Raw genomic sequence first — 16,875 nt, forward strand, 5'->3', positions numbered from 1 at the left:
CTAAAGCTTTCATCTATTCCTCCTAAATCTGTTAGTATAGACTCAGATTGCAGTCAATTTTGCATTTTGTCACACGCTTTCACCATAAACAAATTAAAACATACACAAAAATGTGTTGCTACAATTATGTTTATGCACCAGGGATTTTTCTAACACAGCTACTGCAACTAGTGGTCTGTCCCTCGCTCTGTACTGGCAAATATATTGTGTAGTCATCACAATTTGTATGCTGGTGCTTTACGTAAAATATACATATATAGCAAATTCTCTAAAGCCTGGACAGCTCATAGAATTTTTTGTTTTATTTCTGTATTATAATAAGAATAGTGGCTAGGAAAACAATGATAGCATAGGTCATAGCAGTCAGCCTCAGGACTGAAACTGAACTCGAAAAAATAAACAGCACTTTAATGTGCACCAATTCTAACACAGTTATGTTTGCTTACTTCATTGAAGTGAACATCTTGCATTCCAACATCCTCCATCATTGAAGCTTCTTCGTCTATATTAGGTGTGATTACTCTGAAAGCAGTACAACCTTGCCTAAACATCCCTATCATTGAAAAAGAAAAACAGACAAATTTACCTCAATGCCATCAAAATGCATTCCACCACCAGAATAACACTTGGCCATTTTGTGATGCTGGATAATGCAGAAGAGTTATTTAAATATACTTACCACCAAGTTAATAATAAAAAAAATAAAAATAACAGACTCCCACTGCATGATTAAAAGAGCAGAGCCCACCTTATTCCTTAAGTATAAACAGGATTAAAAACCAAACCAAAACTAACAAACAAAATCTCCAACATTAATACCTAAACTCTTGCCTACAAAAATATGTAGTGTCTGAATCTTTCTACTTTATCTTAAATCTGTACCCAACCTATCCCACCCCAAGTCTACATTAATCAAGGTCACTTTTACAGTATTTCATTAAATTGTTCATGCAAGAATGAGGTTTGACTGTCTATATTACTAACAGGAAGTAACTTGCATATGACGGGAAACAAAAATAGCAAGTTACCCAAGGGAACCACAACTATATACATATTATCACTAGGTATCAGTTCGTTGTTATTAGGCTTGCAAGAAAGTGTAATAACTTAAACAACTCAGTCTCAGATTTGGTCACAGAAAGCTTCTGAGATCGTTAGGGGCGGAAGGGATTGCCTATAGCACTGAAAAAGTATCCTGCAAGAGGCAAAAAAGTAACGGAGAAAGAAAAGACATCCTGTAGACCTATAACTTCAGATGGCAGTTCAAGCAAAGACAAGGCTAAAAAGTTCTGGTCATGAATTCATATGCTTAAAAAAAAAAAAAAAAAAGCTTAATATCATAATCAGTTCTAATAGTTTTCTAGCCTGCCTTCCACCTATAGGATCAGAAGACTTGTGTTCTTAGTCTGTGGTTTGAAAAAATAGCATATAGACTTTATTAAGAAAAATCTCTAGAAGAAACTTGCAGAAATCTATCTCAATAGTCACCTTTTTTTCCTTTTTTTTTTTTTTTTTTTCATATATGGACAGCTGCTAGCACAGATTACGAAGACAAGTGAAGTGCTCTGAGCACTAATATCACTTAGCATCTAAAGATTTGTAAATTTTTTTTTGACTTCTCTGGCAATGCCAGGCTTCCATATATACAGTGAGATACATGTATTACTCAATGAACACAAATATTCACTGATAAGGTTGCTTAGAAAGGGTCTGATCAGCTATTAGCAACTATAGCGTAAAATTATTATTTAATTTTTATTTATTACTTTCCTAAAAAAATATTTTATCTTCATCTGAAATGATGACCCTTAATTGTGCAAGTATGTTGTTGTAGGTATGCTATCCACTTAAGTCAGATTTTTTTCCTTGATGAACACTGAAATGCCTATGACTTCCCCAGGCAAACTATTGCTAAACTATAATGCAATTATATGGACAAAAAAAAAGACCAACAACCCACATTTAAGTAAGATTTCAAAATCATACCTTTCCGTGTGAGATATTCTGCAACCAGTGCTGCTACATGGACATAGCACATTGCTGCCTAAAACAGAAACACTTATAAGCTACAATTACAATGGATCTAATGAAAATGAGATATACAAGAAAAGTCCTAGCCTGAGTCTTTTTTTTTTTTTTTTTTTTTTTAAAGTTGTCACTGATCACTTTTTTGTACAGAAAATACAAAGATTCAAGATTTTTCTTTAAAAATATCAAAGCCTAGCAGCAAATTTTTTTACATATGGAGGCTGTAGAATTTCAGGTACTGGAGCTAAAGGAGAAAAGTGTCAGGAATTCTATTTAATTCATACTTTGTATGGGGCTGGACTTACTGGACCTCTGATTTACAGAGGTTCTCATCTAGTTGTATGGGCAAGGATTTTGTGTTTTTAATGAAAAAATAGTCCTTTTTTAGGTCTGTTTTTAAAAAGAACTTTCCTTCTGAAAGTTCTGAGCTGGAGACATTTCCATCAAAATACAAACTATTAACAGTAGTGTATGTGTCTTATGCATTGTTACCATACAGAATAAAAAGTACAGTACTAAAACATGAGTAAGATATTATTTCTTGGAGGTATTTACTTGCTTACATGATGATAAGGGTAATAGACATATTTATGAAATTCAGATTGAATAAACTTCCAGAAAGAGATGATATTAATTCTCTATGCTGATCCAATAAACGAATCAAGACAAAAATCCCCTCTTCCACCTCTCCCCATTGCTGTAATTAAATCTTTTAACAGCCTACTGAAAACGGAGAGCTTTCTTTTTTCTAGCAACAAAATTGTTATTCATCAATTTTAAGAACATTGGAAGGTTTTTTTTTTTTTTAGTAAGCACTCTGGAAGAGAATCAAGATAATTCTTAAATCAACTGGAAAGGAATTCAGGGTTTAACTAAGTGTTTAGTTAACTGATAACAGAAGGATATGTTTAAGTAGATAGTCTGATTCTTTCATGGTTTATATTAAGCTTTCCTGATTTAGTAGCAAATCAGCTGTATTATTTAAACATATGCCTTACATTAATAATCAATAATGACTTACAGATGTATTTGTGTAGCACAAAATCTTATCAGCCATTGAAGTTAATCTACTAACAATTCAAAATTAATTAAAATCCATACAGGATAATAATCCTTTCACACTAACAATTACAGTACTTTTGATGTCAAGAGAATTAATCTTACTAAGAAGCTAAAAACAGTCCAACCTTCTCTTACCTCTGAAAGATCCCCGTTTTTAACATGGATCCTTGCCATGCTGTCTAACCATGTCTTCCTTAGTTCAGGTGTACTAGCGTAAGACTTCGCCAAGCTGTATTGGAGGTCTACAAGCATTTCTGGATCGTTCTCATGCTCCTTCATCTGAGCTGTAGCCATTAGTACTGTACGAATCCGTTTTGTTAAATCCTTAACATCAGAAGGGAATGTGGTGTGCTAAAACATGGAAAGTTAGGTTAACTTTTATTATTTGCATCATAGAAGAAGTTGAAATGTAATTGTGAAAGACACTGAGAAAGTTTTAAAGCAGCCTTTCTATAGCATAGAAAGAAGAATAAAACCAAACCTTAATAATTCTGTCGTGATTGGCACAATTATTGATGATGGAAAGGGACTGCTGAAATCTGGTTCCTCCAATTCCAACAACATCAGCAATCAACTGGCTTACTGAAATAATAACCTTGACACAAACAGAAGTCTAGTTAGTGTATATTTAATGAAATACCCTTGCAATGTACCTTTGAAGCAATTACATAGGAAGGTTTGTTCTTTTTAATTGAAAGATAATTTCTTGAAGTTAAATGGTATTTGATAGACTTTTTGTTTCCCCCAAAATTATTTGTATGTAACAAGGGAAAGAAAAAACAGGCTTGTATAAATTTCATGCACAAACATCCTCTGGTCTACAGACTGACTGCTAGATAAACTCACTAAAGGTCATGAAAGTAGTAAACTATTGTTCCCTGCTTCATCAAAATCATTTTATTTCCATGTAATTCTGTTTTATTAAAATAACATTTCTAGGTTTTAGGACTTATAGGTGCTTGTTGCTTCATTCATTTCTTCCTCAGACACAACATGCTATGCTACTTAATCAAAATAACATCTAAGTACCACAACATTTGCTATTCACAAGTAATAATTATTTTCTACAAAACACAAGGCCATTGAATTGTTTTGAATTATTGCCTTGTACTGAACATACTTCTACTTCCATCTTCATTTTCTTGGAATAGCACCAGCCTTGCTTGAATAACAAGTGATTTCTTTTATGTCTTTATGTGACAGGACTTTGCACACTAACATGCAACTGTACACCTACACGTACAGGCCACATGACATTTAAAAACACAAATAAAGAAAAATAAAGAAATTATACTTACTTGCAGATGTGTCCTAACAAAAGATTTCTTCCCTGTGTAATCAAAATTATTTCTCATTAAGAAATACAGTAACTGTGAAGCTTCAGTCCGAATGGAGCTCAATTTTGAATTACAGTATTTCAGAATCTCATAGCACAGGGCAGAACACATATCAGCTCTACCTTCATAAAACGTAGAAGGAAACTGAAGAAAAGGAAGAAAAATAAGTTATTCATTAACACAAACTCTAGTTCTTGACAAAATAAGCATATCAAGAAAAATATATTAGTATTTTTAAACAATGGAAAAAACCAGCTCTAATAGTTTAAACAAAATGATTTTTACAGCAATTCAAAGAATAATAATTTCATGTTTTTGGGATTATGTCTGTCCTCATTTACTAATTTAAATTTGGAGTTTTTAATTCTTAAGCTTCTTGATAGTATATTGTTAGCTAAAGAACTGGATAAATACATGAAGATTAATTACTTAAAACTTCTTACCTTAAAAATAAGTGCCCTTAAAGCAATGAAGACGTTTTTCAATGCTGTTTCAGACTGATTCTTTTGAAGGAAGCAGAGGTACACATCAAATACTTTTTTCATCAGTGGATTATGCCCATGATCAGTCAGCAGTTGATTCTTTAAATTAAAAGAGAGAACTTAGGATTTTTGTATTGTACATTTACATTTTAAGAACATACACAAATCATCCAGGAAAGTAATAAAAAAAATCATATAGTATTCTGAGATGTTTAATAAGACAATCATATCTGAGCTTTAATTTGATGTTTCTAACATTTCACTAATCCTGTTTACAAAGAAAGCATTGACTTCTGAATAGACTTATAGAACACAATGTGTTTGGGTTTTTTTTGTGTGTGTTTTTTTTTTTTTTTTTAAACAGTTGTTAGTTACATTAGTTAACAGCTTTAAGAGGCACATGCAAAGAATTAACTCACTTTGGTTACACTTGGCTTCAGCAGCTCAAATAGTAGAATTTTCCCATAGCAGTACCTCCTACTACAGGGCTCTTAAAATGAAAGTATTAGTTTTCAGGGTCTTATCTGTCTCAACGTTGAAAAGCTCATTCTAAGGCACGCAATACACATGGTTACTCTTGGTTTCTCAATCATCAACAAATGCCTTCCTAAGGGATAGTCCTTGGCATTTTGGGTGTCCAATATTATAAGAACAAAGGAGGTGATCCTACAATAAAAGCCATGCTGAGAACCAGTCTGATAACATGACTAACAGACTAGAAAAAACTCAGTGTGCTCTCAAACTTTGCGGATGAATACATATAAATGCTTTCAGGAGACCAAAAATCCCCAACGCTATGCAAGGAAGATACAGGCAGGGTTGTATTTTAGAGGAAGCTGGACATAAATGGTTGGATATAAGCCAATCAATATACTTAGTCATTGGGGAAAAAAAAGTATGTCCTGAAACAGAATCCAGATGACCCAAACCTATACAGCTAACTGCAAGTCCTAAACAATGCTAGGCTTACTACTTGCAGATTTATAGCAAAACATTTAAATGTTTTCTAACAAATTCCTATCTTATGAGGAAATTGACATAACATCTTTTCTTCAGATGTCCCAGCATCAGAGGTAGGTAGTTCACTAAAACACCCTCAAGCAGTAGGAATTCACACAGAATCAGTTAAAAGTCTACCAAGAAACAGACATAATTTGTGATTTCCCTGTTGTAATAGTAACAGAGATATGAGCCTTACTAGAGAAAGATGACACTAAATAGAAAAAGTTGTCTGGCCTTCTATGTAATATGCTGATTATTCCCACAAGAAGCAGATTGGTATTACATGTACTTCAGTGTAGTTCATTGAACAGCAGCTCCTGATCCTCTTACCTGTAATTGCTATTTGTTAATGAGTGACTTTGTATAATAAGAGGCTAAGTTCAATATAAAAGTTTGAGTGTATCCAAATATCCATTATGGTCTTGACATAGAACAGACCATTTTACCACTCATTCAGTAAACACTAAGATTTCTAGAAATATTTAGAAAGTTAGAAAAGCTACTTTCTCATCCTAACAGAATATTGTTGATCAGTAAGGAATCTCTGTACACATATAGCTGAAGCCAAAGCATCTTGCAGTGACACATTTTTAGCTGTCACATGACACAACGATGAAATACAACAAATAGCACTATGTAGCAGTATTTAAAATAAAATTTTAAAAAACAATTTAAAAATATTTGTTCTGAAATACAATTATAGGAAATGTTAACATCAAGTCAAGAACAAACCTTAAAAGCCATCGTGAATAATGACAGAGTATCCAGAATTGTAAGGCAAACTTCGGTGGCAATATTTGCTTCAAGTAAAGACTGGTGAAGAACATCTGCATCTGAATGGCCATAGCCTACAGAAATTTCAAATGAAGTGTAAGTGCTTAGTATACTTATTTAAATGTTTTATATTTCCAAAAGACTTGCTGAACTAGAAGATTAACAAGTAAAAAGCCTGACGAGTTAATACTCATACAGAAAAATATTTCATATGCCTTTAAGTATTTGTCAAATATGCACATAATTATTCTAGCATAATTTGCAGAAGATTATAAAAATACATGAAGTATGAATATCAGCAACAGAAGCATTAAATAGCAATGAAAACATTAAAGTGTCTGATGTTTCATATATGTATGCATATACAGGTGTATATTTATATAAATATATATACTTAATGTATATATATATACACATACATATATTCCTAAAATAAATACTATGGTAGCATGGGGTTACAGATGAAAATATGTATTGGCAATTTAGTGATGTTATAATGATCTCAAAGTCAATCATTATAAAAATACAAAACACGAAGAGTTGAAGGAATACAGTCATGCACTTATATGCAGTTTAAGACTGAATGACTGAAGTCATTCTGCTCTGTAGCAATACCATGCAATAACTCCATATTTAAACAAAAAATGCTTTTGTTTTTAATTCTGTATTGCACACAAATAATTTAAAAAATATATCATGCTTCAGCACTGCTTAAAATATGTTGTTTATGTTCCCTAATATTGATCTTTCAGAACTAGATTGCAAATGAGTTCTGCTTGCTTTACACAAATTTGGCCTGGACCACATTGATGTATTAGATTTACAGCCAACTTAGCATCACTAAATCAATGAGAAGCATGATGTGAACTTGTTGAGACTAAGAAAGGAAGAGAAGAAATGACATTATTTTATGCTGACACCCGTCCATTTCTTTCTGTACCCTCTTGCTTCCCTAGCTGAAGTATGCATGCATACCTGTATACAGATTTATTTTTTTCTCTTCTCTTATTCAGACTAAGCAGACCTAATCACACTAAGCAGACTTACTGCAATATGTAGGTTAAAAGGAAAAGTCATGTTTTGAAACCTGCATCCGTTTTTAAGAATGAAATTATGAAGCAAAAACTCAAAACGAGAATACAAAATGAAATGAAGAGTAATTAAAAAAAAAAAAAAAAAAAAAAGATCTGTAGTATTTCCACTAGCATTTTTTTCCTGCTTTATAGCTTTCCTAAACATTGAAAGAAAGCCAGAATAACCACTAGTTTCTGTGGATTTATACACACTCTCTGTTCAGAAGTATACATTTCTGTCCTATCTACATTCTCTTTGCCTCCACCTCTTTCTTTTCCCATGTATTTACTTTATGGCTTCAACCCAATTACCTCTGTAATGACAGAAAGGAACAACCAGTATTTGGAAGCAAGTTTTAGCACAATAGCCATTTGCCAACATTTTCCTGTTAGTAAGTACATTCTTATCCTTCAAGAAATTCAAAGCAAGATGCCTTTTCATAGCAGTCACCTTTGCGTGACCAGAAATCTTGTTGCTTCCATAATGTTGAAGACATGAAGAGATGATCACTATTTTGAAAACTGCACTGAGGACAGGAGAAATATTCTTTAAAGAGATAATTTGTTTGCTCTTCGAGATTCAAAGTTATTTTAAATCCTACGTTCCAATTTGGTTCCAATTTTCAGGAAGGGTAAGAAAGATGACTCTGGTAATTACAGGCCTGTCAATCTCACTTCAGCGCCTGGTAAAACTACAGAGAAAATTAGCCTGGGAATTATTGAAAAACACTTGAAAGATAACACAGTCATTGGTCATAGCCAACATGGGTTCACAAAAGAAAAGTCCTGTTTAAGGAAATTTATGACAAGGTTACCCATCTAGCTGGCCATGGTAAACCAATATATGTGATTTTTCTTATTTTACTCTAGGAAAGCTTTCAACATTGTCTTTCATGATGTCGTTCTGGACAAAGTGTCCCACGTGCAGCTAGACAAATGCACCATAAAATGTGTGAACAATTGGCTGACAAGTTGGGCTCAAAGGTTTACAGTAAAAGGGGTTACACCAGGCTGGCAGCCAGTCACTAGTAGGGGTTCCACTAGGCTCCATTTTACAGCCAGTTTTCTTCAAAGTTATTATAAAATACCTGGATGCAGGACTCAAGCACATACTAAGTTCGCAGATGATACTAAATTACAAGGAGCTATTGACTCCCTCAAGGGCAGAGAGGCCTTGCAGAGAGATCTTAACCGTTTAGAGTGCTGGACAATTGCCAGCTGCATGAGGTTCATCAAGAGCAAGTGCTGGATTCTGCACCTGGGACAAGGCAACCCTGGCTAAACATGCAGACTGGGAAAGAGAGGCTGGAAAGCAGCCCCATGGAAAGGGATCTGGGGGTTCTGGTTCATTTTGTTGTTGACGTGAGCCAGTGTGCCCTGGCAGCCAAAAGGACTAAAAGTACATATCCTGAGGTGCATCAGGCACTTAGCTAGTTGAAGCTAGTTGGGCTTGCTCTGAGCTTGTATGACTCCACCTTGGGTATCGTGTGCAGTTTTGGGTGCCACAATATAAGACATAAATCTATCCAAAGGAGGGCTACAAAGATGAAGTGTCTAAAGAGGAAGCTGTATAAGGAGCAGCTGAAGTCACTTGGTTTGTTCGGCCTGGAGAAGAGGAGACAGGGGAGGCCTCATGGCGGCCTGCAGCTCCCTCAGGAGGGGAGCGGAGGGGCAGGCGCTGAGCTCTGCTCTCTGGGGACAGCGACAGGACCCGAGGGAACGGCATGGAGCTGGGACAGGGGAGGGTCAGGCTGGGGGTTAGGGAAAGGGTCTGCACCCAGAGGGTGATCAGGCACTGGGACAGGCTGCCCAGAGCAGTGGTCACAGCACCGAGCCTGCTGGAGTTCAAGCAGCACAATGCTCTCAAGGCATATGGTTTGATTTCTGGAGGGTCCTGTGCAGATCCAGGAGTGGGACTCAATGATCCTTGTGGGTTCCTTCCAGCTCAGGATATTCTACAGTTCTAAGTAAAAACTGTAACCAATGGACAGATTTCAAACATTTATTTTTTTTTTCTCATAAATAATTTAGAATAAAGAAATCAGTCTGTTTGATTACACTGCACTATTACTAGAGGGAAATTTTGGGCAGTATGCAAACAAAGTAACACTCAGCTGGGCTTAGCTAAACGACTGACTTACTACATATGATATGGACATCTGCACGGACATGCGTATGAACATGTATTTAAAACCAACTACAAACACTAAAAATTGAGTAATCTTTAATGACTATGAACTTGATGATGATCATGTGCTGCTATTATAGAATCAGGGTTTATCTCTGTGTACATTTGTGTGTCACTTCTGCCATACTGAGCTTCCCTCTCTCCTCCAGCCCCAATGATACACATATAGATACAACTTCTTTGTTTATACTGGAATACTTCTGAAATTTCAATGAAAAACTTAATTTCTTTCACATCTAGGCACAAAGCTATACTGAAATTCCTCAGAGGTCTGAAATATTTATACCATGATATCAGTTCTTTTCTGCTGTTAATCAATTAGAAAAGAACAGATAAACTAGGTTTAGAAGTTACATTTATAGACAACTTTACTTGTTTCTAAAATCATGATCCTTTACCAAGATAGGAACTATTTTCACCAGATACATTCTGTCACATAGTACCCATACAGAATATATAAAAGATCTAGTAAAGTTCTTAAGACTACCCTAGATACAGCATAAAGTCAGTGCCAAGTACACAAAACTAGAAGTCAGACAACAAGACCAAAGTTATAAAAATCAATTTCACATGGTTTCTATAGCAGCATGTTTTCACCTTACAAAACCACGGCCAATACAAATTGTAATATCCTAATGTTTATTAAATTTCCAACATTAAAAACACTATTATCACATTACTCAAAGTCAGGTGAATGAAACTTCTTTGTGTAATTTGAAGGAATTATCATAGAAGAACAAAGCTCATTTTTATATAAGCATGCATTAATTAAAATCTTTCAGCTCACTGTCCTTAAAAATCAGAATGTCTGCCCAGAAGCAGACATTTCCCAGAGAGTTATTTATTTATTTTTAAATCAGTCTCTCTACAGAGTACTTCACCATGCTGAATATATAGTTGCACAGTGTAAAAGCTTTCTTTTGTGTATCAAAAAACATGTAAAAATTTACTGCAGCAGTATCTGCTGATACATCACCAGCAGACTGCTTCCATGAAAAAAAATTGCACAACTATATAGTTTTCTGCAATGTTTAATTCAAAGAATTGCATTTTTTTTATATTAAAAAAAAATACGAGAATGTATTTATAAACAGAAGGTTGTTTTTGTTGGTTTTTACTTTTAGTTTTCCACTAGACTGCATGGTAAGTCTTATGCAATTAAGTTAACTGTTGCTTTATATTACAGATAATGAGCTAAAAGGTTTTAAGTATCCGTAGAGGGCAGTTAGATATGCTTTAGGAAATAAATGAGTTTAGTAACATACAGTTAAGTCAAAAACTGCTTTACTGCACACAATTCTTTTCAGTCCCAGTGTTGCATTTTACTGGGTTAGTCAACCAGTTTCATTGCTTTTGAAGCTGAAGATTGCAAAATGGTGCTTCAGAATACTTTACGTACTTGCAATTTAAGAGCAGCATATTTAAAAAGATAGGACATAAGCAGATTTCAATACAGCAGTCTTATAGAAGCTGACTTCAACCTGATTAAGTCTTACCATTGTCTACAGAAATTCCAAGAACACTTGATATCTTTCTCACACTGAAAACAGAAAAATCACTTCATTATTGGACGCTTTTTTACTTCCAGACAAACTAAATCACGGGCTTCACATTCTCCGTAGAAACTCTAAGAAGCTTATTTCTCTTTAGGAGATGTCAAAACATGGAGATATGGTCAAAGTGCAAATTTTTACTTTTAGATTAAACATCTATAAGATCAAGATGGAAAAAAATGAAGCCTAAAGAAACAAATAGAAGAAAAAATAAAGCTTAATGAAGTAAATTCTGTAACTATGTGCAGCACAAAGTAGATGTGCCTGTAATTGAAAAGAAAAAAAAGTACAATTTTGAAATATACTGTAGTTAACCATGCTCCATGTTATGGCATCAGCTAGCAGTGATTGTTTTATCATAAAGGAGGGAACAGACCATCGACTGATTCCAGTTATTCGTTTGACCTAGAACAATAAAAGTTATTGAAAAGCACTGGTGTGGCTCTGGGACCTGTCTCTGGTGTTGTGGTACTGGTTGAGGATGATGAATGTTACCATGTCATGAGACTTACTGTGGTTAAAAGTGAGAGAGTTATCCAGGCTGCTCAGCTGCTGCAATCTGGCATGCATCATTCCTGTTCTGTTACGGGAAACAGGCAATGTCTGAGATTTTCGATCATGAACTATGGATCCCAACCCCTCCTGGTTCCTGCAAGATGGGTGAAATGGGATAGAAGCAAAAGTTAGACATGTCAACCTGCAGCAAGATAGGAAGTGTTAGTTAAGCAGCTACAGCACAAGAAGTTTTCTAGGAGGAATCACAATGCGACCTATTTAATGTTTTACTTATAAAACAAAAATAGGTAGCTTAAAAAAAGCATCATAGCAAACTTTTTCCTAAAATCCTCAAAGCACAACAGCAAAAGTGCACAAGCAGTCACTCTGGAAATGTTAAATTTACTTCAGAGCTCTTGTGAACAAATATTTGAGAATATGAAGATTCTGAAAATATTCAGAACCCCAAAACAAATCCTCTATTTTGATTGTAAAAAATTTAGGAAAGGGTTAGAAGGACACACAGTGGTAAAATTAGGAGGCATACATGCAACAGGGAAGCAGAAATTAGCTGAGGTATTATCATGGACATCTTACCCAAGCAGGAAGGGAGAAGAGCCATATACTTTGTTAAACTTGCAGCAATCAAGTGAAGAAAACAGAAAAGTAATCTGTGTTAGCAATCAGTACAGGCTAACTTCCTATTGTGTACCACCACCAGAGCTGATGAAAAATGAAAACCAGTGCTTGAATAATTGACTCCCTGTTCCCATTCATTCGGTGTCATTTGGCGTCTTTTAAGAGTACGTGCATTGATTGTGATATACTTTAGCGTAACAACAATGTGAAAGACTAGAAAGCTACAGTAACTGTAGAAATTCAATACCCCTGCAGAACACAAGACAATTCTACAGCTTAAATCTTTTTAGCAAAACATGCAGTACACAGACTAAGCAATCAGTAAACAAAAAGGAAGCGCAGTAGTCTTCTCTAAAAACCAGTCAAAAGAATTAGTTTAAAGCATTTTTCACAAGAGGGCTAAACTTTACAGACTCCTGTAAATCCACAGAGTTTGAAGTACATTAAAGCACAAAGGTTACAATCAAAACATTAAGAAAGCCACTGATTTATATATTTTTTGATTATTTTTTAAGGTGTGTGAACACAGATCTTTTTCTGAAAAAAATCCAGCCAGGTAATCATGTTTGTTGTTTGTAGAAGCAGATTCACATACTATTATATCTAAATTAAAACCTAAAAAGCTAACATCTTAGAATACATTACCATCCAATGTCAGCAACAACTTTCTCACCAAGTTCAAAAAGGGCCAGTATTTCAATGCCATAAATTTAATTATAAGCGCCACCATGTCAATCACAGTGTGAAGTCTAAATGGATTGCTATATTTTACTCTATTAATAAAGTATTTTGCATTAAAAACACATTAATGCAAAGATATTCAAATAATTTAGTACATGTTTCTGAGATTTTCTCCTAAATAGACATCCATGGGAGCACACAGGTATCTAGCAGTACTTTGGACATTGAACTGAAAAACAGAACTGGAATGTCCACCACTCACCTTTCGGTAAAATCACTACGTATTACTCTAAACCATTTTAATTGACATGGTTTTATGGCCAAGTGAATAAATAAAACATTAAAATAAATAATAAGACTTCTCCAAAGACATTATTTCAATGAAAAAAAAAACAGCTGTAAAAAGATAGTATGAAGGGCAAGTAAACGTCAAAGTAGTTTATTATAAACACAACACACAATGTTCTGAAACAGATACCAGACTTTCAGAGAGGATACAGAATTATTAATATTAACCAGTTACTTCAAAATTATGTATCATTTTACAATAACTTTCCTACTCCCACACACTAGTGTACACATTATTATTCCTAATGCACACACTAGCGTACACACTATTATTCTTAGTGGACAAGCCAGCTAAATTAAAATTCCACACAGTACCTGGCTATGTATCGTTTTCCCATGTACTGGAACTGATGTAAGCACACTCTGCAGAGAACACAAAATGTCAGAGAAACACTTAAAACAATATGTTATAAATTTATATGCACATTGGAATTATTTAACTATTATTTTCATTTAACTTCAAACTCTTATGTCATAAAAATTAGTTTCTCCCACTCCTGAAATTCCTTTCCAAACCTCAAGCCAAGACAAATGTTCAAATGTTCAAAGCAGACACAGCTGCTTTGAAATCAATTATGGATGGTTGTTGTTGTGGTCAAATTGGGATTAACATCAAAGATGCGTAAGGCTGCCTCAAGCACACCTATCTCAAGTTATCTGCATCAAAACACCTAGTGGGAGTCTAACAGTGCCAAGCTAGAAGAGCAAACTGTGAAAAAACAGAGCACATAAGAAAAACAAACACTGAGTTGAGTGCTTCATAGAATAACAGAATGGCTGAGGTTGGACCTCTGGAGGCCATCTGATTAAACCCCTTGCTCAAACTGGGCCACCCAGAGCAGGTTGCCCAGGACCACGTCCAGGCAGCTTTTGAAGATCTCCAAAGGAGGAGACTCCACAGCCACTCTGGGCAATTTGTACCAGCACCCACAGGGTAAGGAAGTGCTTCCTGATGTTTACACAGAACATCTTGTGCTCCAGTTTGGGTCCACCTTGTCTGGATTCATCTTGTATAGACTTTTAATATTTATAGGGAAGTGATGTTTAGTGTCAATTATAACAAACAAGATCCCATTACGTGAAATGATGTTCACAGTTACAGGTAATTTACAAATGAACAGCAATGTAACATGTAAAGAACAGAGAAAAAAACGATAACCAGGTATTACATACATATGGATATATGCATATTTTGAAAAATGTGAATAAGGGTTCAAAATAAGGTGAAAAAATCAAAATGTATGACGTCCAGCCTAAATTTCCTTGGTGACAGGTTATTTCATTGTTGTTTTATTTTTATTTTATTTATTTATTCCCCATTTTTTAAGGCCTCTAGATTCCAGGACATCAGCAACAGGGTTTCTGACAAAACTATTTTCTAAAGGGAATCTTCTTTTACAATAATACGAAGATAAAGACATATCCTAAAAGACATTTTTTGACATTAAAAAAAAATCTACACTTAAACGTGTACTTTTAAGTATCAAAATACTACTGGTTCAGATCATGACAAGGTTGAGAGTATAACCTAATTTGCCAGGCTTATCTTTCTGTACAACTATCTGAAAGAAGGTTTCAGCAAGGAAGGTGTAGGGCTCTTCTCAGGTGCCAAGTGATAGGATGTGAGGAAACTGCCTCAAGTTGTGCCAAAGGAGGATTATATTAGGTATCAGGAAGAATTTCTTCATGTAGAGTGTGGTCAGCGTTGGAATAGGCTGCCCAGGGAGGTGCTGGAGTCCCCATCCCCAGAGACATTTAAGAGATGTGTGGATGTGGCACTTTGGACCTCATGATCCTGAAGGCCTTCTCCAACCTAAATGATTCTAACATGGGAATTTTATTTTGTATTACTTAAACTGCTATTGTGATAGAAATCTCCTCTGCTAATTGGTAATTTGAGATTACTGATTTAATTACAAACCAATCCTATCCAGCCCTTAAATAAGAGACCACTAAGGGCACAATACTGTTCACCGATTTGACACAGTTTCCACCTCTTGCTTCAATCTACTACATATGCTCATTTACTTGCTCTGTTCTGTTTCTGGTACAATCAATATAATACCAAATGTATTCAATGGATGAATTAAAATACTGTCTGATATATATTTCTAAAATAAACTTTGAGTATCACATTCCATAACACAATTAGCTACTGACATTACAATGACTGGGCCTGGACTATGGAAACTCACTTCAGTGAAACCAAGCATGCAGAAAGACTTCTGTGTTGTCCCACTTCAAGCAGACAGCACCTTCCTTGCTTTCTGTTTATGTATCAGTTAATTCTCATGAACAAATAATACTAAATATGGATAGGGCTGCAGTGTAGCAGTTGATAACAAATAATGAATTCATCATACATCTTTTTGTTCACAGTATACTGGAAGACTCAAGAGGAAGGCTAAGAGGACAGTTCACATTCACTTTGTTTCTGAAATGAAACAATTCAGTCAGGTCAGCAAGAGAGCCTCTGATCATTTTATATGAGCACAATGATATTGTGAATACTATGCCCTATTTAGGAACTTCCTGAGATCACTTCTGTATAGCCTAACTCCAGAACTATTATGGAATCAGACAGACGTGCAATTATGCACACCAAATCAAGGATTTATAAACCAGGACTGAAAAGGCATTCCTTTTCAAAGAAAGAAAGTGTAACATGCATACATTTATATTCACACTCAAGACTTTAACGCATTGTGAAATGTATGATTTTATGATAAAATCAACAACAATCTTACTCTGTAATAGTGAAAAAGTCCATTAGTTCAGATTTTGTAGCCTTGTTCCAATATGTAAACAATGCATCTAGGAAAATGAAAAATATAAGCAAGACAAAGTCAGTAAGCACAAAAAAGTATTAAATAGAAGCTCTAAGCTTTCAAATAATGAGGATTTACAGAATCTAAAAATGGCTTGTGGGGTTACAAATGATGATTACTATTTGAAGTTTTCCTTGAAGCTTGTAAATTCTGTGAATTTCTGCAATATGCTTTTAATGAATCCATAATATTCCCATATATTTTCATATTTTAGAGAGCGATAATTGTGTAGTCAATGGTGACTACAGAGTTCCAAAAAAAATACGACTTAAGAAAATGTTGGGCTATTATTCCTATAATCTGCTTCTTTATAGATTGGCCTCAACTTTTTTTTTTTTTTTTTTAATTAAAAGTTATGATTTCTTCCTTTGTAATTTACATTTTT

The 16,875-nt window shown here is 34.7% G+C and overlaps 1 protein-coding gene across 3 annotated transcripts in view; it reads right to left on the bottom strand.

Annotated features, from left to right (window-relative positions):
- DOCK9 (dedicator of cytokinesis 9) overlaps positions 1 to 16,875 on the bottom strand; it is a 128,337-nt gene that overhangs the window by 18,543 nt on the left and 92,919 nt on the right. For 2 of the 3 annotated variants that reach the window (XM_084302788.1, XM_084302787.1), the window contains exons 36-45: positions 16,410 to 16,476; positions 13,978 to 14,025; positions 12,012 to 12,148; positions 6,644 to 6,759; positions 4,871 to 5,008; positions 4,389 to 4,571; positions 3,572 to 3,685; positions 3,226 to 3,441; positions 1,987 to 2,044; positions 447 to 553 (exon numbers count right to left, since the gene is read on the bottom strand). In XM_084302788.1, the coding sequence (XP_084158914.1) occupies positions 447 to 553; positions 1,987 to 2,044; positions 3,226 to 3,441; positions 3,572 to 3,685; positions 4,389 to 4,571; positions 4,871 to 5,008; positions 6,644 to 6,759; positions 12,012 to 12,148; positions 13,978 to 14,025; positions 16,410 to 16,476 (1,184 nt within the window). Of the gene's footprint in view, positions 1 to 446; positions 554 to 1,986; positions 2,045 to 3,225; positions 3,442 to 3,571; positions 3,686 to 4,388; positions 4,572 to 4,870; positions 5,009 to 6,643; positions 6,760 to 11,442; positions 11,487 to 12,011; positions 12,149 to 13,977; positions 14,026 to 16,409; positions 16,477 to 16,875 lie in introns of all 3 variants that reach the window. The other variant, XM_084302789.1, reaches the window with a different exon arrangement.

Source organism: Netta rufina (genome assembly GCF_964035555.1).
Source record: "Netta rufina genome assembly, chromosome: 1".
In the NCBI taxonomy this organism is placed as follows: Eukaryota; Metazoa; Chordata; class Aves; order Anseriformes; family Anatidae; genus Netta; species Netta rufina.